We start from the raw sequence: 21,920 nt of genomic DNA, 5'->3' as shown, positions 1-21,920 counted from the left end.
GTGTTAGGTTCAGGGAAGAGGTCAGACAGGGGCTCGGTGGTGGTGAGGAGGTGCTGGATGATTGGGTAACTACTGCAGAAGTGATAAGGGAGACAGCTATAAAGGTACTTGGTGTGACATCTGGAAATAGAAATGAGTTTATTAGAGGGACAGCATGTAGGATGTTTTGGTGACAAGGTGAGGGAGGCGAGATTGAGATGGTTTGGACATGTGCAGAGGAGGGACATGAATTATATTGGTAGAAGAATGCTGAGGATGGAGCCACCAGGTAGGAGGAAAAGAGGAAGGCCAAGGAGGAGGTTTATGGATATGGTGAGGGAAGACATGCAGGTAGTTGGTGTGAAAGAGGCAGATGTAGAGGACAGAGTGGTATGGAGACGGATGATCCGCTGTGGCGACCCCTAATGGGAGCAGCTGAAAGAAGAAGAAGAAGAAGAAGATTGATGTGATCGGATTCGGTAAAAGTACCACAGCGTCACGTAGCTCATGACTTGTTACTGTCTTTCATTTTTTCTTTATTTGAGATTTCTACTTTTCTTCATTCTCATGGGAAATTAAGATAAGGCTTTTATGGATAGAGGGCAAGTGCTGATTGGTGCCATCGGTTTCTGCAAATTCACCTGACTTATCTGAGACTAATCCATTCATTGATCTTGACCTGTGAATTACAAATGTGATTCGCTTTCCAGCCTCATGCCATGGCCGAACAATTTACCATGTATTATGTATTATGTATCTAGCAGACTATAATTTTACACAGAATGTGTCTTTAAAAAGTTGAGAAATGTATACATATTAGGAGGACGAGTTTGTTGAATCAGACGCAAGCCTGGAGTGTGAGAACGCAATAGAAAAAGATTGTGGCTCAAGAAAGTCTTTCATTTAATAATATAATAGTAAAAAAATTGTATATCAGATGTATTTTTTTTAGTTTGTTGACTTTTTAAGCAAAAGAAACTGCAGTTGCTTTTTCAAATGTTTATCTTTTTTTATAATAACCCAAGAACCATTTCAGTTTGTGTATGTGTGTATGTGAATCTGTATGTGCGTCTGTGCTTGCGCGTGTGTGTGCGTGCGTGTGTGTGTGTGTGTGTGTGTGTGTGTGTGTGTGTGTGTGTGTGTGTGTGTGTGTGTGTGTGTGTGTGTGTGTGTGTGCTCCAAAATTCTGGAGTGAGGTCAATAGAGTGGTAGAATGTGTACCTAGGAATAAATGATAGGTGATTGGGTCAAACTTTAATGGACATGGAGGTGAAGGGAACAGAGGTAATGAGGAGGTGATGGGTAGGTATGGTCTAAGGAGAGGAATGTGGAAGGGCAGATGGTGGTTGATTTTGCTGAAAGGATGGAAATGGCAGTGGTAAATACTTATTTAAGGGGAAGGAGGAGCATAGGGTGACATATAAGAGTGGAGGAAGGTGCTTACAGGTAGACTTTGTTCTATGCAGGAGATGCAACCTGAAGGAGATTGGAGACTGTAAGATGTTGGCAGGGGATAGTGTAGCTAGACAGCATCGGATGGTGGTCTGTAGGATGTTTTTTATAGGTGAAGAAGAAGAGAAGGAGAGTGAGGACTGAAAGAAGAATAAGATGGTGGAAACTGAAGGAGGAAGACTGTAGTGTTAGGTTCAGGAAGAGGTCAGACAGGGGCTCGGTGGTGGTGAGGAGGTGCTGGATGATTGGGTAACTACTGCAGAAGTGATAAGGGAGACAGCTATAAAGGTACTTGGTGTGACATCTGGAAATAGAAAGGAGACAAGGAGACGTGGTGGTGGTGGAATGAGGAAGTGCAGAAAAGCATAAGAAGAAAGAGGTTGGCAAAACAAAATTGGGATCGACAGAGTGATGAGAAAAGTAGGCAGGAGTACAAGGAGATGCCGCAGCAGGTGAAGAGGGATGTGGCGAAAGTTAAGGAAAAGGCATTTGAGGAGCTGTATGAGAGGTTGGACACTAAGGAAGGAGAAAAGGATTTATACCGAATGGCCAGGCAGAGAGACCGAGTGGGGAAGGATGTGCTGCAAGTCAGAGCAATAAAGGATGGAGATGAAAATGTGTTGACTACTGAGGAGAGTGTGTTGAGAAGATGGAGTATTTTGAGCAGCTGATGAACGAGGGAAAAGAGAGAGAGAGAAGGTTGGATGGTGTGGAGATGGTGAAGCAGGAAGTGTATAGGATTAGTAAGGAGGAAGTAAGGGCAGCGATTTTAGAGGATGAAGAGTGGAAAGTCAGTTGCACCAGATGACATACCGGTAGAAGCATGGAGATGTTTAGGAGAGATGGCAGTGGAGTTTTTCCGATCCTTAGTAGTAGAAGCCAGGCTGAGAGAAAAAGTGACCATCTGTGAGCAGCAGTATGGTTTCATGCCGAGGAAGAGCACCACGGACGCATTATTTGCTTTGAGAATGTTGATGGAGTCTCCCTGGACTATGATGTTTGCGGATGATATTGTGATTTGTGGTGAGAGTAGGGAGCAGGTTGAGAAGAGCCTGGAGAGGTGGAGGTACGTGTTGGAGAGAAGGGGAATGAAAGTCAGTCGGAGTAAGACAGTACATGTGCGTAAATGAAAACGAGGGCAGTGGAGTGGTGCGGTTGCAGGGAGAAGAGCTGGAGAAGGTGGAGGAGTTCAGGTACCTGGGATCAACAGTGAAAAGTAATGGAGAGTGTGTTAGAGAAGTGAAGAAAAGAGTGCAGGCAGGGTGGAGTGGGTGGAGAGGAGTGATAGCAGGAGTGATTTGTGATAAAAGAGTATCTGCAAGAGTGAAAGGGAAAGTTTATAGGACTGTGGTGAAACCTGCGATGTTGTATGGTTTAGAGACAGTGGCATTGAGTAAAAGACAGGAAGTGGAGCTGGAGGTAGCAGAGCTGAAGATTTTGAGGTTTTCGTTGGGAGTGACGAGGATGGACAGGATTAGAAATTAGTTTATTAGAGGGACGGCGGATGTAGGACGTTTTGTAGACAAGGTGAGGGAGGCGAGATTGAGATGATTTGGACATGTGCAGAGAAGGGTGCATGGGGTATATCGGTAGGAGAATGCAAAGGATGGATCCCCCAGGAAGGAGGAAAAGAGGAAGGATGTGGTGAGGGAAGACATGCAGGTAGTTGGTTTGAAAGGGGCAGATGTAGAGGACAGGGGGGTATGAAGACGGATGATCCGCTGTGGCGACCCCTAATAGGAGAAGTTGAAATAAGAAGAAAAAGAAGAAGGTGTGAAATGAAAAATGTTTTTTGAAAATTGATTGATTGATTGATTGATTGTTTGATTGAATATGATTAAAAGTGAGTAACAGTTCTGTGAGTGGAAAAGTCTTCTTGATACGAGAGGAAAATTGTTATATTGGTTTGAGGTGCCAGGAGGTATATAGAAACTCAAATAATCATTCTTCACAGAGGTGATGGGCAGAAAAGCATCTCAAGCAGCAGAAAATGTAGAACATAGCAATAGATGGGCTACAAGAGCAGAAGACCACATGAGGTTCTACGGTTGTCAGCCAAGAACAGGAATTTGGGCTCGGAATCTAAGATTCTATGGTAGACGTTTAAAGGAAAAAACACCAGGGGTTTCTCCAGTGGTGGAAATACTGGACAGGAGTTCCTAATAAAATGGACATTGAGTGTACCAGAGTACACTGCCTAACTGTTTGCATCTCTTACTTTTAGTTATTAAAATTCTGAACTTTATTTTTAATAATTTATTTTTTCTTTCTGGAGGCGATTCTTTTAGTTAAAGTCCTCCTGCTGTTTAGCGTGAAAATGGCATTTAGTTGTTGTTTTTTTCCGTTTGTTTATTTCCTGCATTTATTGTGACATTTAAATGCCCTTAATATTTTGTGTTTTAGAAGGCAACCAAAAAATCTTTTTTCATAAAATAAATATGATCGGGAATGGAGATGTTGTCGATATATAGACTTGCGATATGTAACTAGATGTTTGGGTCAGGGTTTAATGGCTTAGTTTGCCAAAAAAAACCCAAAAAAAACGTGTTTGTGTTTTTTCTTTCTGCAGTGTTCCTACATTCCAAGGCCTTCCAGAAGAAACACTCAGCAAACTCGCAGATGTGCTGGAAGAGGTATGTGTTTTGAAACTCAACACAGGTCATGCACTGATGCTTATTTTTTATTTCATTTTCAATCCTTATACTAGATAGATAAATCAACAGACAGACAGACAGACAGACAGATAGATAGATAGAGCAAGAAAGAGACGATGGAGAGATAGATTGATTGTGCATGTGCAAATTACATGGATCTGTGACATCTCACTACTAATAATTTTGCTGCTGTTGTTTACTCATTGTGCCACTTTCTTTATCTCATGGTGTAAAGTTATTTTTTCCTGTTCAGTCAAATTCATCTTGTGCCTTGGTCTAAATTGTCATATTTACCAAATTATTAAATTATATGCAAAAATAATTCTTTTAAATAAAAAAAAATCTATAAAAATAGTGTTTTTATTTTTTAGAACAGCTGTATGGTATTGTAACTGTAGGTGACGATGGTTACAGTGGTTTATAAGGCAGTACATTAAATGAAGAATGGTGATTACACTAACTAGTACTACCTGTGTGTTCAACTGAACCTTCCAGCGAATTCTAATCAAGTACTTACTAAACCTATATATATATATATATATGTGTGTGTGTGTGTGTGTGTGTGTGTGTGTGTGTGTGTGTGTGTGTGTGTGCGTGCGTGCGTGCGTGTCATGCACACAGTTTATCGCTAAACAAATTCTCTTTCATCTGCCAACTATCAATAAATTCCTGGCTACTACTCTTCAGTAATCAGTCTCCACAAATGCACTAGTTACACCAACTCCACACCACTCATACATTAATTCACCATCATATCAAACTAGGCAATCTCACAAACTTCCTGTCCAGAACACAAAGTACGTCAATGATTTTTCTTGTACACATTATACAGGCCATAGAAAATGAGAGATTAGAAGCTAGCCTTGTGTGATAACATTTCTCTCTGGGTACTTTACCCTAAAAATAACAACAAAAAGAAACTCAATAAGAATTTAATCTGACAGAACCAATGGCATAATAAAGAAAGGCATAATGGCATAAAAAAGACCCAAGCATTTCCTTTATTTCAGTATTATCAGCAGTGCAGCTGGGTGTCACAGCAGCAATCACAAAAACCCAGATGGATGGTGGAATTTTAGGTGATTGTGCAGAAAATTTTACTTTTTAAAAACAAATTGGTTTTTTAATGTTCCCATAGCTGACATGTTCGTTGTTTAGGCTGCTTAAACATGCCTGTGCTGTACAAAAGATAAAAATATATATTTGTGTGTGTATATATATATATACAGGGAGTGCAGAATTATTAGGCAAGTTGTATTTTTGAGGATTAATTTTATTTGAGGATTTAATTTGAACAACAACCATGTTCTCAATGAACACAAAAAACTCATTAATATCAAAGCTGAATATTTTTGGAAGTAGTTTTTAGTTTTAGCTATTTTAGGGGGATATCTGTGTGTGCAGGTGACTATTACTGTGCATAATTATTAGGCAACTTAACAAAAAACAAATTCATACCCATTTCAATTATTTATTTTACCAGTGAAACCAATATAACATCTCAACATTCACAAATATACATTTCTGACATTCAAAACCAAACAAAACAAATCAGTGACCAATATAGCCACCTTTCTTTGCAAGGACACTCAAAAGCCTGCCATCCATGGATTCTGTCAGTGTTTTGATCTGTTCACCATCAACATTGCGTGCAGCAGCAACCACAGCCTCCCAGACACTGTTCAGAGAGGTGTACTGTTTTCCTCCTTGTAAATCGCACATTTGATGATGGACCACAGGTTCTCAATGGGGTTCAGATCAGGTGAACAAGGAGGCCATATCATTAGATTTTCTTCTTTATACCCTTTCTTGCCAGCCACGCTGTGGAGTACTTGGACGTGTGTGATGGAGCATTGTCCTGCATGAAAATCATGTTTTTCTTGAAGGATGCAGACTTCTTCCTGTACCACTGCTTGAAGAAGGTGTCTTCCAGAAACTGGCAGTAGGACTGGGAGTTCAGCTTGACTCCATCCTCAACCCGAAAAGGCCCCACAAGCTCATCTTTGATGATACCAGCCCAAACCAGTACTCCACCTCCACCTTGCTGGCGCCTGAGTCGGACTGGAGCTCTCTGCCCTTTACCAATCCAGCCACGGGCCCATCCATCTGGCCCATCAAGACTCACTCTCATTTCATCAGTCCATAAACCTTAGAAAATCAGTCTTGAGATATTTCTTGGCCCAGTCTTGACGCTTTCAGCTTGTGTGTCTTGTTCAGTGGTGGTCGACTTTCTGCCTTTCTTACCTTGGCCATGTCTCTGAGTATTGCACACCTTGTGCTTTTGGGCACCCAGTGATGTTGCAGCTCTGAAATATGGCCAAACTGGTGGCAAGTGGCATCTTGGCAGCTGCACGCTTGACTTTTCTCAGTTCACGGGCAGTTATTTTGCGCCTTGGTTTTTCCACACGCTTCTTGCGACCCTGTTGACTATTTTGAATGAAACGCTTGATTGTTCGATGATCACGCTCAGAAGCTTGGCTATTTTAAGACTGCTGCATCCTCTGCAATATATCTCACTATTTTTGACTTTTCTGAGCCTGTCAAGTCCTTCTTTGACCCATTTTGCCAAAGGAAAGGAAGTTGCCTAATAATTATGCACACCTGATATAGGGTGTTGATGTCATTAGACCACACCCCTTCTCATTACAGAGATGCACATCACCTAATATGCTTAATTGGTAGTAGGCTTTCCAGCCTATACAGCTTGGAGTAAGACAACATGCATAACGAGGATGATGTGGTCAAAATACTAATTTGCCTAATAATTCTGCACTCCCTGTATATATATATATATATATATATATATATATATATTAAACAGTATATTTATATACTGTTTCTTACTATTTTTATATTTTGGTGCAAACATAGCAATGTCTTCTCTGCTGACCTAAACTCTGTAATGCAGTCAGAACCACTGACATATATGTTACTATATTTTTGTCCATGAATATGTAATGAATTTCTTTCAAAAGTTCATTCTTTTCATTTCATATCGTTTCTCTCAGGTGCAGTGCTACAGCTGTACCACCAAGTGTTTCAGTTAGAGTTTCTATCCAATCACATTACTATAACCTAACATATTACTATAAGGTCAGCCATGACCTTTCATGAACCATTTATACTTTTGCGTTTTCTTTCCTGTAGAATTTACACAAAAAAAACACAATTTGCTTTAATTTCAAATCCTCAGAAAATGCACTTAAAAAAATGCTCAAAAATGCATGGAAAGCCCTGGGTCATTTTATGTTTATATTGATGCTTCTGCTATAGATTTTGCGCAGCTGTGGCGGCAGTGAAAGGAGAATTGTGTTTATAAGGTTTCTTGCTTTAGTAATGCCATTCTTTCGCTTTTAAAGAGATACCTGTCTATGATGCATCACTCTGTTTTACTGCATTTCTGTAAAATATTAATGGTTTCTATAGTCGTGCCATTTTTATGATATTATTATGAGGTGGATTGATTGAAGTAGAACACCACTGAAGGTCTAGGTGTAAAATGCTTGGCCTGCCACTGTTAAATACAGTGGGGTAAATTATTATTTCATCCACTGCTGATCCCCTTACAAAGAAATGAACAGTCTATAATTTTTATGGTAGATTTCTTTTAACAGAACATAAAAAAAATACATTTAAAAATGAAAGGTTATAAATTAAGTTGTATTTGATTGAGTGAAATAAGCATTTGATCCCGTACCAAATGAGCAAGAATTCTGACTCCAACAGACCCAAATTAGTCCTGTCCCTTCAAGAAAGAACTCCTAATATCAACTTATTATGTGTATAAAAGACACCAGTCACAGAATCAACCTCTTACATTCAAACCTCTCCACCAACGTGGAAAAGACCAGAGAGCTGTCAAAGGACATCAGGGACAAGATTGTAGACCTGCACAAGAATGGAATGGGCAACAAGAGAGTTAGTTGCGTTGGCCGTATGTTTTTGGTCATTGTCATGCTGGAAGACCATCCACGACCCATCTTTTGTGTTCTGGCTCAGGCCAGAATGTTCTTATCTAAAATTCTACAGTGCATGGCCCTGCTCACGTGGTGAGGTCTTCCTGTAACCTTAGCAGAGAAACAGCTCCGAAGCAGAATGTTTCCATATTCAGCATTTCTCTGCCTCCAAACATGGCGAGTCAAGTTGATGCCAAAATGCTCAATTTTGGTCTCATTGGACCACATCGCATTCTCCCAAGCCTTCACTGAATCATTCAAGTGTTCATTGACAAACTTTCCTTTACTAGCCTTATGCATGTCTACAATCGTCCCTGATGTCCATTGACAGCTCTTTGGTCTTGCCCATGGTGGTGGAGAGGTTTTAATGGAAGAGGTTGATTCTGTGACTGGTGTCTTTTATACACATAACAAGTTGATATTAGGAGTCCTTTCCTAAAGGAACAGGACTTAATTTGGTCTGTGGGAGTCAGAATTCTTGTTTTTTTTATTTAATTTTATATTCTGTCTCTCTGTTAAAATAAACCTACCATACAAATTCTAATTTTGTGTATATTTCTTTGTAACTCACAAAATCAGCAGGGGATCAAATAATAATATCCCCCACTGTATATACTGATGATAAATATATGGTGGGGTCTATTGGTGTAAGAGCACCAGTCAGAATGGTACAACCAGTATAAAATTGTGCAATGTAAAATCATAGTAATATTTACACAAATGTCAAATTTTGGTCATACTTTTATGCCTGCCTCCTTTTTGTACTGGCATGGACTCCACAAGAAAACCTTGTTGTATGATCCATTTTAGATCAAATCAGCATGTCATCTAAACACATACTGATCAGACTAATCTTTTGTAAAAAGCAGCTAATATGAGCTATTACAAAATATTACAAATTTGCAAACAAACATTTGTACCAAATGTTAAAAAAAAAAAAACTTAATTCTGGTCCAAGATCAGGTTTTCACTTGTCTAATGTTACATTTAAAATAAGTCTGCTAAGTTATCTAAGTGTAATTTTTTGTATTTTTTAAATGTGAAATAATTGTTCTTTTCCACTGAAAGGAAGTGAGGGCATTCCTCGAGCATGCGATATTGGGCAAAAGTACCTCTTTTACATTTCTATGAGAGTAAAAGTACAAAAGTATTTACTTTTTTTACGTATATAAATGTTATAATAAGTAAAATTTGTGATCTGTGGAGAGTTTTTTGTTATAACATACAGTAAAATTTACTCTAAGCGAAGGCTTTGGCGTTATGCTTGTAGTCATGTGACCGGTTCTCATTTGATACAGTTTATATGTTCCCCTCAAAGTAGCAAGGAACGGTATGTTTTCTGAAATGTAGTGGAGTAAAAAAAGATATTACACACTAAAATGTAGTAAAGTAAAAGTTTTCCAAAAATGAAAATTTTCTGATAAAGTACAGATACTTGAAAAATGTACTCCACTATTTATGTCCACCACTTGTCAAAACTTTGCTAACTCCACTTCATAGTGCATTACGCCACTCTTGTGTCCTGTCATGTTTTATTTCTTATATAACAGTGTACATTACAAATACATCGCATTTTCCCACTGCAGCATCCTCTCTATTTCTCACAGTCTCATTGTGCACACATTTGGGATAGTGCAGGCGCATTCATTTCTGAAAAGGGTTTAAATTACGTGCAGTGTACTTCGTTTCCACTCCATTAGAAACCGACTGAGCAATTGAAGCAATTTCCCTGCCCTGTTCTCAGTGACAAACCGTGTCACTACACCAAACCACGTTTCATACTCAACCGCTATTTTTTTTTTTTCCCCACTTCTCGACCTCCGAGATTCTATATCTAATGATATTTTCGCATTTCTGTGCATTTGTGTTCTGGTTATGACTCACTATGAGCGCATTATGTCAAGATTGAGTCATGCTGCCGAAGCCTAGCTTGATAAAGCTGCATAGTCAGCAGCGCTTAAAGGATTCGAGACGGGCTGTCTGAAAAACTGCTATATTTTTTTTTGCTTTTAAGGTTAGCATGCACCTTTAGCTACATTGATGAGGTTGGGTTTTAGAGATGCAGAAAACCCTTTCTCGACTCATTGTTCTTCATTTCTTTTTCTTTTTTTTTTTATGTATATGAGAGTTAATATACTAAGAGATAATAGTTGCTTTCATTTCCAAATGGCTACAAATTATTCTCGGATCTTTAAAATTTCAGGAGTTTAATGCATTCCATATTTGCCTCTAGAAGAGCCTATGCGCTTGATCAGGAAGCTGAAGCTTCAAGGGGAGGCTTAGAGATTCTTTTACATTGTGTCTTTCCTCTTTTATTTCCAACAAAACGATGTAAAAGTGCTCTTTCTGTTGTTACTTAACACAATCTGAAAAAGATGTCTTTGTCACAGCATAAATCTTTTCTCTGCATATCCCAGTTTTTTAGTACCCGTTGTCAGAGCCATGGCCAGCCGTGATTTGCTTACGCTGGAACAGAGAGGATCCAGTTTCACTGAGCCTGTTTTATTGATCCTGTGCCAACTAAAGACTCAGTTTCCGGTTCTGGATTTGCAAGGATTTATTTGTTGTGCATATTGAGGTGCTGTTGGTGGAGGTGGTAGTTTGGTGGTACAGGCTTTGGGTTACTGGTTGTTAATGTTAAGGGTTTAAGCTCCAGTATCGCCAAACTGCCACACTTGGGCCATTGAGCAAGGCCCTTAAACCTCTGTGCTCCTGGGATGCTGTATCATGGCTGGCCCTGTGCCATTGCTGGCATATGTGAAGAAAGGATTTCACTGTGCTGTAAGGTACATGTAACAAGTAAATCAGACCTTTCTTTCTTTTCTGCTTTCCACAGTTGAAAAGAGTGCTTTTTGGAGTTACAATAGCTGTCTCTTTGTTTTTGTTTTTTGTTAAAAATAATAAAAATAATTATCTTTGCATATCCCAGTTTGTTGTATCAGGATGTTGCCAAGAGGCTACACTTCCACCAGCCCTGGGGTACAAAGTTACTTTTGCATTCGTACTTGATTTATGTTGATAATTAGCATTAGTTATTCTCACATTTAACTGCACTTTTTCTCTTTCATTTGTTTGTCTTCCACATTACTATCCGTTCATGTTCATCATTTTCATTGCACTTTCATCCTCTTTCCGCTTTCTCGCGCTTTAGATAATATGACAGCTGCTGTCAGAACATAGGGTCAGCTATGATTAAATGCCCCTGGATCAAATGGGCTTAAGGATCTTGCTCAAGTATTATGAACCCCTGACCTGGTGATTGCATTCAAGAGCTTAAACCCATTGACTCAGGGCAGAAATGGTTATACAATGTAATGATAATTTTGCATTCCCTGAGGAACAGCAATGTCTGATTAAATCACAGATAAGGAAGAGACTGTATGATGTGCTTGTTGTCACACCAAGGAAATATCAAAGCACAATATCACAAAATATAAAACCACTTTCATCTCAGTTCATTTGCTTTTGAAAAAGGTTTTCTTCAAAGTAACAAAGGAAGCTGCAGTCAATTTCTTTCTTTTTTAGCCCACAATAATTGTATAGACCACATTATTGTTATTATTATTATTATTATAATTATTTTATATGTATTTATTTTATTTATTATTACCCCTGCTAAAATTATAGATCAATAGTTGTGCTATTAATAGATTTTCCTCTAAAAATTTGATTTAATATCATCCACAACTGAGCAATTGTACTATCTATATTAATGGAATATGTCATGGAGATTACCTCAGCATAGGGCACATTTCATTCACCATTATATACTGAACTATTTTAATACAAGCATAAATATAAAACCCTAATCTAGGACTATTTTATGAAGGAGAAGAATGTGACTAAAAAAACTGTAATCCTACATAAACACATGCAGTGGCTTAGATTTTCTTTTTCATTTAAAACCTTTAAAACGGACTTTGACTTAATTTTGAAGAAAAAAAAAAAAATCACTTTTTCAAATGAAGCTCACGATTCAAATTCAAGCAAACAAGTCACTCCTCAGAAGCACTTGTTCTGGTGACACTCTAACATAAATTTGATGAAATATGGCTCCTCAGGGTTTTACACTATCTTGACGACTCCCTGCCAGCTCGAGTGCATGCTGTGTTTAAGAACAAGGAGGATGATATGAATACTAAAATTGTGAAATTTATTCCAAATAGTTCACAAACTCTTCTTTTTTCTTTTTCATAATTACGTAAAATATTGTATACATAAATATAGAGTGAAAAATATTGGTCCGGTCTGAGGAGAACTCTGACCTCCATCTTCCCCAAAGTTTGATTTGTTGAAAAATGCTTTTCTTCTCAACACACTTCAAGTGTGTTTCTTTGAGGTATAATAGCCATCCTGTTTGCTTAAATTAATCTGCTCATTCTCCTGTGCTTTTGCTTATCACTAAGGTGTTTCCGTTTACACAATTGCAGCTCTCTGAATGTTTTTTGTTTGTTGCACCATCCAGTGTAAACTCTAGAGACTGTTGGTGCCAGATGCACTATTCAGTAACCATTGATCTGCTTGAATTTTTACCCACAACAACCATTCACAGCAATCTTTAACTATTCTAATGTTTGATAACTGGAGCCCTTGACCTGTATGTGTATGAATTTCTTCATTGTGTTGCTGCCACATGATTGTCTGGTGAAACTGCATTTCAATAAGTGAATCATAATGAGATCATAAAAAAGAACCAGAAAGATGCCTAGGACACATGTTCAAAATATTGACATATTTTTCAAGAAGTTTAATTTTACTTTTATAATTTATGTGACAGTTGCCAAAACAAATCACAGCAGAAGATCAACCTTCAGATGTCTTTTTATTTAAAATGTGCCATTCTCAAAGAGCCTACGGAGATTTTTTAACAGATAAATCATTTTCAATTTTCAGAAATGTTAAAGATTGCAAAAGCATATGCATGAGAAGTCTCCCCAAAACCACAGTAAAAAGGATGCCTTTCAAATTCACTTGAGATGAGTGAGGTTATAAATGATGCAAATCCACCCATGAGCAGGCATCTCTGTGCCCTCCTTACCACTCGAACATTGTGTATGCTAATATCTTTAAGCAATTGAAACAATATCTACCCTTGCGGAATCTCGATTGTGGAAAGCAGCTGTTTGTTATATTTGGTGTGATATGGAAATTGCCTGGGGGATTAATATTAATTACGACGCTGTAGCTCGGATTAGCGACTCTGCATTGTTTTGAATCGAGAACAGAATTCACAATCCAGGAAATGCCTTTTGCAGTGTTGCCATGGTTTCCGAAAAATGGATGAAACCTTAATTCTGAAAAAAAATTAAACAAAATAAAATTCACCACCCCTAAGAGGGAGGCCATGCATTATTTATTTTATTTTAATTTTTTGTATTTTATTTTTTAATGTTTTTAACATGACTTTAAATTTCTTATGATCAAGACCTATCAAAAGTGGTTTACAATTATTCATCTTCCTTTTGACCCAAAAATATAAAAAACATTTTTTTACGTTGACTGTACAGTACAGTACTGCACGAATTGGCATTTGTTGGAAAGATAAATTCGCCTGTTAAAGGGCAAATTTAATTTATGTTAGTGATGGTGAAGACTTTAAAAACAACACTCCCATTCGCAAAGCGTCAGATTTTACTAGGATAAGACTTATTGAAATCTTATAGAACAGTGCTCGCACCCACCGAGCAGCCCCATGAGAGCCGTGTGGGAGAAACTGCTGGAAAGCTGCTGATTGTTTCTTTACCTCCTGAAGCCTTTTGAATACCGAGTTAACAGAGTCACTGAAAAGGCCAGTAGCCGAGAGGGGGGCGTCAAGCAGCACGTCCTTGTCTCTGTCAGAGGTTTCTGACAGGGTAAGCCACAGATGCCTCTCAGTCGATGGCTTTAGCGGTCTCTTTTGTGGCCCGTAGAGCCAGGTCCACCGTATGGCGGAGCTCTTGAACCTGGCCACTCATGATGTCTCCCACATCCAGCTCTCGCAGCAGGTCAGCTTGGTACGCCTGCAACACCACTATGGTGTGCAGGCATCCAGTGGCCTGACCTGCCAAGGCATATGCCTTACCCACCAGCACAGAGGTAGTACGCAGGGGCTTGGTGGGTTATGTTGGGGCCCTAAGGAAGGAGGCAATGCCTGGGGAGAGATAGCTCACAAGAGTCTCTTTGAACCGAGGCATGGCTCCATAACTGTATTCCCTGAGCCCCATGACGTTTAAGTAGAACGCCGATAAGGGGCACCTGTCTAAAACATCTGCAAAATCCGTTTGCGAAACCCAGGAACTGGAGCACCTCTCAGCAAGTGCGGGACCAGAACCGCGAGGAGTGTGGGCACCCGCCTCAAAGAGTGCCCACCGGGAGCGGAGCGATCGCATAGACATGCAAGCACACTGTTTGCAGTTGGCTTCCTCGAGAAACGACTGAGCATCCCAGGAAAGCCACACAAAGGCTGCCCCAGTGTTATAGTGGGGGCTGGGAGGAACACACAAACAATCAAAATTAAATACACACAGAGCGCTTCATGAACAAACAGAAGCTGGCACCGGCTTTGGTCCATGTGCTTTTTATAGCTTCCTGGATGTGCCCTTAAGTAGACAGATTAGACATGTGATTCAGAGTGTGGACAACGTAGGAGCGCTCCCAAAGCGTTGAGACGCAGCTCGAGTTCCTGAAAGGGAAATTATAATGCGGGACCTCTTATGGCCTCTATATATGCATGTATCTCATTATACAATAAGTAAAAAAAATAAATAAAATAAAAACCTTTTCTTTACATTAATTTTAACACAAGTAGGGTGGTTAATTCAGTGGGAGCCTCTTCCAAGCAAAAAAATAAAAAATTAAATAATCAGTTCAAGCTTATATACAGTACTATTGTTTTTTATACTTGGTATTTATGATCTGCACTGCATTCTCCTCTAATGTAGACTGCTTCAGTAAACTTGAATGATTAGACAGCCCTCTCCTCTCTCTAGCTATCATCAATTGAAATGAGATGAAGCAGGTCTGAAAAATCATTGAGGGAAGTGAGTCTCGCTGATGAGTCACCTGGAACCTAGAGTCTATAATTACTGATACTCCAGGGTTAGTCTTCATGCCTTTTTATTCTACATAGCTCTTTAAAAGTGTTATCATTTTAAATGGATTATGAAAGCATGTGAATATGCAGAAACCATGACTCTGAGACAGTATTGCTGAGAATTGTCAACCATTCATATGTCTGGGGAAACCTTTTCACGTTACAAAATTTAGATAAAAAAGGATAATTCTGCTAACTGCACGCTTTCCTTTGCAGATTTATTTTACACAATTCAGTAACAGGTAAAATAACCTTACCCTAATAACTAAAAAGGGAAATTACTTTTAAAAGGTTACTTTTAATTTGCAGACATTTTGATACCTGATTACCCCCTGAATGAATTAGTTTGCAGGTCTATTATGCTATCCAACATTTTACCTAAAGTCCAGCATTCTCTCTTTGTGAAAATCGCATGAAAACAGCTAGAAAGGATTTAAATGTCTTAAACTGGTTCCTAAAACATGCATTTGTTTCCATTTATGAGATTTGGCAGACACCATTATCCAAAGCAACTTACAGTACAATTATCTCATCTATACAAAACTGAGCAGTTTAGGGTTAAGGTCCTTTATCAAAGGCCCAAATGTGGCAGCTTGGTGGTGCTGGGATTTGAACTCGCAACCTTCCAAGCAGAAGGCCTATATCTTAATGGCATTTGTTGTTTTTGAGAAACAATATTTGTGGTAATTGTTTAGCCTGTAGCTCAATATCACTTCACTTTTAAATACCGTAATTTCCGGACTATTAAGCGCACCCAAATATAAGCCGCACCCACTGAATTTTACAAAGATTTTTATTTTGAACATAAATAAGCCGCACCTGTCTATAAGCCTACCTGTCCACATTGAAACTAATAAACTTTAACGAAAGACAGTGTCTGTTACACGGCTTGTATCTAAACAGTAGCCTACCAAGAAAGTCATTGTTCACTGTCTTCCTCCTTCCTTTCACAACAATTTCTCTCTTTTTTATCTTTTGGCATCGTAGTGCGTTTAAAAATCACCATCGGTGAAGCTTTTCTCCCGATGCCGTGCAGCTCAGAACACAGGTGAAGTGTTTTTTCATGCCCAGTTGTTTTCAGTGTGACGAATGATTCGCGTTGACTGTTAATAGTCTGAGTGAGAGGCAGGTCAAACGTCAGAGGAACCTCATCCATATTTATGATGTAGTGCGGCCCGATTTAGTGGGAGCGCAACTGATTTAATATAAAGAGTTTCATTGGTTCACTTTAACCCGTTCAGCAATTTCATTGGTCTAATGTTATGGGGCTCATTTTTTTGTCTTGAATCTTGTGAAACCATGAAAAACCCAGGAAAAATCCATAAATTAGCCGCTTCGTTGTTTAAGCTGCGGGGTTCACAGTGTGGGAAAAAAGTAGCGGTTTATAGTCCTGAAAATATGGTAACTTGAATAATATTACATGTCAGGCTTAGGATTTACTTATTTTTCAGTTTATCAATGGTTAGGGTTAGGGTTGGCTATATACACTCACTTCCTTCCAAGCCTTGTTTTATGTCAAAAGATCTCTACGAGCTATTAATGATTGATTTTTGAGGATGTATGCGTGTATATTCCTTATACACTTTTGCTTCTCCAGTTTTATTTTTTTTTACTTCTGAGTGAGAAGTGAAAGAATTTACAAGATTATTATTGGTCTTTAAAAACTGTCAGAATAAGACAATCTCTGTTAAAATGTTGGTTTGGTGTGTGCTACTGTAAACATAATGTTACCCATCATATTGAAGGCAAGATGAGACACTAAATAAAGAAAAATAAAATTTTCTCTGAAACTTTTCTTTTCTCTAGAAAGGTGTCAGACAGAATATTTTGGCAGAAATTAGTTTTTTTTTGGCTGTTTATTCAGCCACAGTGACCTCAAATGGTTTTTCATACCCCGCATTCTGTATGTACTATACTTGTAGATTTGTGTTTCCCACGAAGATATAACATGGTATGAAATAAACAACTGCAATGGACCATAATTATTTGCATGGAAATTGATATTGCATAAATGGCTTTCTTATTGAATTCAGAAACCAACTTTTTTTTTTAAATCTAATTTAATAGATAAGATATTATAGGATTATTTTCAGGAACAAAGACTGCAGTTCACTGGCAATCACAAAGACCAATATTGAAATTTTGATTGCAATAATTCCTAGTGTAATTATGTAGATTGGCTTGTGTGCTTTGCCGTGTAATTATTTAAATTTGCTAAATAATTACACAGCAACCCACACAAACTAAGCTACATAATTGTGCTACTTATTTCATTTACCTAGTAGTGAAATTTGAACAAAAAAGATCTAAAAGCTAGTCCAAGTGCCTGTGTTTTCTGGCATCTTCTGGCAGGTGCTGTCAAAGATCAACAGGAAGAACCATTTCACAAAACCCTTCAAAAAATGACAGGACATGACCATGCTTAGCAACTCAGCCGGTCAGAGACCCAACATTTAATTGGCACATTGTCACTTGCTCAAATATTAGATTTTTGCTTTATTTCATTGCAAAGTTTTGAATAATTTTTTCTCCTTTTCCCTATACAAGCATCTTTGCCATGTTCATGTTTTGAAATAAACATCAGCATGTGTTGACCCAATAAGTGGGTGTACTGTAAATTTCAATATTTGCATGAATAAGTTGCTACTTTAAATCTCAATGGGCCGATAAAAATGTAGTCTTTACTTTTTTGTCCGTGTTGACAAAATAACAGGAAAAATCAATGAATAACATTTTTGTATGAAAATATATGACAATAATTTATGATCAAAACCTACTGAAAGCTGTTCATGCTGATTAATGTATAATTGCAATATTTTATGGTAATCTATGGAGTTTAGTTTAACATATTTATCAATTGTAGTTTGTCCTAATATTGAAAAGTTAGACGGTGTTTGCTGTGACCTTTGCGTAAGTATTGATTTTTACCCCCTGGCCTTTTAATACATTTTGCACAGACTGTGATGTCTTTAGTCTGTGAGGTCACAGAAGAACAAGAAGGAAAAGAGAATGCTCTTCAGCAGTATTTATCCTTTTTGTGCCTAGATCCACATTCCAGACTCTTTGTTGAATACAGCTTCGGATAAACTTACACCTTCTAAAAATACAATTGCGAAGCGGAGTTAACCTTCTTCCATGCACCAGTGGCTCGTCTAACATAAACATACATGCTCACGTCCAGCACACGCCACCCAAACCAATAAATCAGCGTCTGATAGAAATGCAAAGAGGATTCTGGCTTTTCCCGACACTCTACAAAGACAAGATGTTTGGCTTCCATCTCAAACACATGGGCAAGAGTGTAGGAGTGGGAGTGTACTTTGTTCCCATACTGCTCTAGGCTGTGCCTGGAACAGAGTGAGTCAGAAGGTCAGCGTTTTCCATCTGACGTGTGAGGCCCGATAGTGCTGTTTGGTAATGAGGGAATGAAAGAAAAGAAAATTCTAAATGCTTTGCTACATTTTCCAAACTAATGATTGGTGTCACCTCAGGAGGTTTTCTCATGATACGTATCTGTATTAATAACCACTGCCTGAAAATTAAGACAAGGGGCAATACTGTGTACTGAGATAATAGCAAGGACAATTCAGGAATAGTATCAGTCCGAAAATCGGATTGATAAAAACATCTTTGCAGCATACTCTACCATATAAATGTGTGGTAAGAGTATTATAACCAGTGGGGACGAAGTACAAAAACCATGTACTTGAGTTAAAGTAAAGATATACTCGGGAAAATATAACTCTAGTAAAAGTGCTCCCTTTAAACATTAACTTGAGTAAAAGAACAAAAGTATTTGCCTTCAAATGTACTTAAGTATCCAAAGTACTTTGATTTGTTATGGCTGTATTGGTCCTAATATTAGTTTTGTCAAAAGACCCTTTGCTTAATCAGTTTATGTGAAAAGACTGTAATGTTGCTCTTAGCACACCAATCTATTAATAGAATGACATAAAGTAAACACCTATTGCTATCTTTTAAAATGATCATGAGCCAAAACCTTCTTTTCAACTGCTTAAAAAATAAGTCATGTAAATAAGGCACAGGTGTTGTGGCGAGTTAGAGTCAGTAGATATTTTCATAATTTATCCCTCTCAAAATGTTCTGCTTGCTGTTAAACTGATGCTATATTTGTTATAAGTGGATACCACCAGATCTATCTGTCTGTCTGTCTGTCTGTCTGTCTGTCTGTCTGTCTGTCTGTCCGTCCGTCCGTCCGTCCGTCCGTCCGTCTGTCTGTCTATCTATCTATTGGTAAACACCAATTTTTAACCCAAACCGGTTTTAAACCAATTTTATACCATACCTAACTTCAAAATAACCTCTTAACTGGTTTTTATGGAGTCACTAAAAAGGATGACAGCTTGTGCTCGTAAATTTGTTTGTCCTTAAAACCTTTTCATCTTTATCACCAAAATCTATAGTAGTGAGCAACTGCTGCTATTTTGCCTGTTTGCCTGTATTGGACAGTTAAATCCAATAAGGTTTAATTCAAAACCCAGTAACTCAAACCACAATGAAATCAGTATGCACCTAATTTGTTGTGTTGCTGGAAATTTCAGCGAGAGAAAGTTCTATAATGCTAATACACAATATATACTATATATATTGTATTGTCCCGTATATAAGATGATCATTTTTTTAATGAAAATGCATCTCAATAAACAATGTCGTCTTATATTCGAGCTCTAGACTATTATGTCAATAATACCTACACCCGCAAAAATAGGTGGCGCCAAATACAGGTAAATTAGTTCTTTTGGACTGAAGCAACCTAAAACTACTGTTGTTTACAGTACCAGGACTGCATGATGATGGCATCTGATGCAAGCTTATGATACAAATTTTGAACTCAATCAATACGGCATGTCAGAATGTAATGTAAAGACATAGTAAGCACGAAAAGACATGCTAATAGTCGAAGAAAAGCAAATTGACCGGCAAATGTGTCAGTACATAGCTGAAAATATTAGCTATCCATAAACAGAGCTGTCATCCAACAGAAGGCACTGGATATCACAAAAAAGCTCCACTGTTTGTTGCAGTAAGTTTACTGTTTATTGCACTGCATAATGCAATCAAGCCGGTTATTTTCCTCTCTAAGACAGACTTAGTAGAAGTTAATGAAATATTAATAGGCAAGGTTTTTTTCACAATGAGATGGACAGTCTAGGCTAATTGTATTGAAATCCAGATGGTCTGCAGTTTATATATGTTTTGCCATATGAAAATTATTTTTAAATTAAAGCATTTTCTTTATAAACGACATGAAGAAATTTTTTTTATTTTTTCCTAAGGGTACACTTTGAAAGTGGGGGTCATCTTAAAACCAGGGTAATCTTATATTTGGGACAATACAGTATCGACCTTGAGAATTCGTATCCTAGAACATCTAAAAAAATATTTATAATTGCCATATATATTCTATGATGTAAGTTATATTTAAAAACAGCACTGAAGGTTTTCAGGCAGTACAACATTTAAGTATCATATTATCTCTGTGTGCTCGGTTTTCAAGAAACCAAACAAACTTGCAGTGCAACAGCTAATAATAGGATCCCTTTTGGAAAAAAAATTCATCTGGCTTGAGCAGTTCTTTCTCCAGTAACCCTTCACGCTGGAGCAAACCGGCTGCTGACCTCAGCACACACTGAGTAATCACTTGGCTAGAAGATGGAGTAAGCACTGACCCCAGTCGGTGCTCTTCCTGAGACAGCTTCCTGTGCTTCAGAGAAAGGCAGACGTCCTCTTTCAGGCGGTGTCTCAGTAGCGGATTATAAAGAAAAATGACATTTTAAATTTCATTTAGAACAGGATACTTTTATTGTTATGATTAGATTCGATCAGTGTGGTAATGGTGTATGGTATTGTTTCTGTATAAAGGATTGTTTTGCAGACAGATTTTTCATTTTACATTATTTGGTTGAAGGGCAGCTGTCTTTCTAGTTAGTGTTAATAAAGGGTTTAATTTTTTTTTTAATTATATATACATACATATGTATATACAGTATTAGTGGTGGTTCGGTACGTACCTCGGTTTTTAAATCACGGTTCGGTTTATTTTCTGTACGGTTTAGGGAAAGAAACACACAGCACAAAATTGTTTGTCATTTTTTATTAACGCAGTTTATTTTTATTAACATTTGTGATCATCAACATTTAAACAGTTTACATTTTTAAGATAGTTTTAAATAAAAAATGTTAATTAAATTCTAATCATTTTTATTTGTATAGCGATTTTAACAAAGAATAAATAAGATGTTCTTTATAAGCGTAAGTTTGTCCCTGATGAGCAAGCCGGTGGCAACTGTGGCAAGGAAAAACCTTCCGAGATGGCATAAGGAAGAAACCTTAAGAGTAACCAGAATCAAGAGAACCCATCCTCATCTGGGTGACACCGAATATCTATTTGGTTATCTATATCTATTATATTACTATCTAATATCTATTTATTACAGCTAAATAATATTGAGGTGTGCAGAGATGGTGATCAGATGCAACTGTAGTCCTGTGTCATCAACTGTAGTCCAGTGTCAGTGTAGCAGACTGTTGACATTGACTACAGTCCAAATCCATCCTCAAAGCTTGTGTCTTATTCCGTAATTTCATGGATCCTCAGGCCGTTGATGAGAAACCATCCCCAGCTGCACAGAGTGGCCTCCAATCGAAGAGAACGCCATCCAGAGGCAGGCCAGGATGAAGTGGGCAAATCTGTGGAGAGGAGAAGGGAAGGAACAGTGGTCACTGTTTCCTCAGGAGCATTTTAACTCGACCGAGAGAGAGGGAGAAAGAGAGAGAGAGAGAGAG

General features: G+C 38.1%; 1 protein-coding gene across 2 annotated transcripts in view; it reads left to right on the top strand.

Moving 5' to 3' along the window:
- prkg1b (protein kinase cGMP-dependent 1b) overlaps positions 1-21,920 on the top strand; it is a 201,671-nt gene that overhangs the window by 127,199 nt on the left and 52,552 nt on the right. For both annotated transcript variants that reach the window (XM_046853942.1, XM_046853941.1), the window contains exon 5: positions 4,001-4,064. In XM_046853942.1, the coding sequence (XP_046709898.1) occupies positions 4,001-4,064 (64 nt within the window). The remainder of the gene's footprint in view (positions 1-4,000; positions 4,065-21,920) is intronic.

The sequence above is a fragment of the Silurus meridionalis genome, chromosome 7 (assembly GCF_014805685.1).
Source record: "Silurus meridionalis isolate SWU-2019-XX chromosome 7, ASM1480568v1, whole genome shotgun sequence".
NCBI classification, from domain to species: Eukaryota; Metazoa; Chordata; class Actinopteri; order Siluriformes; family Siluridae; genus Silurus; species Silurus meridionalis.
The sequence above is the reverse complement of the archived record's forward strand: the minus strand, read 5'-3'. Positions and strand labels throughout refer to the sequence as shown.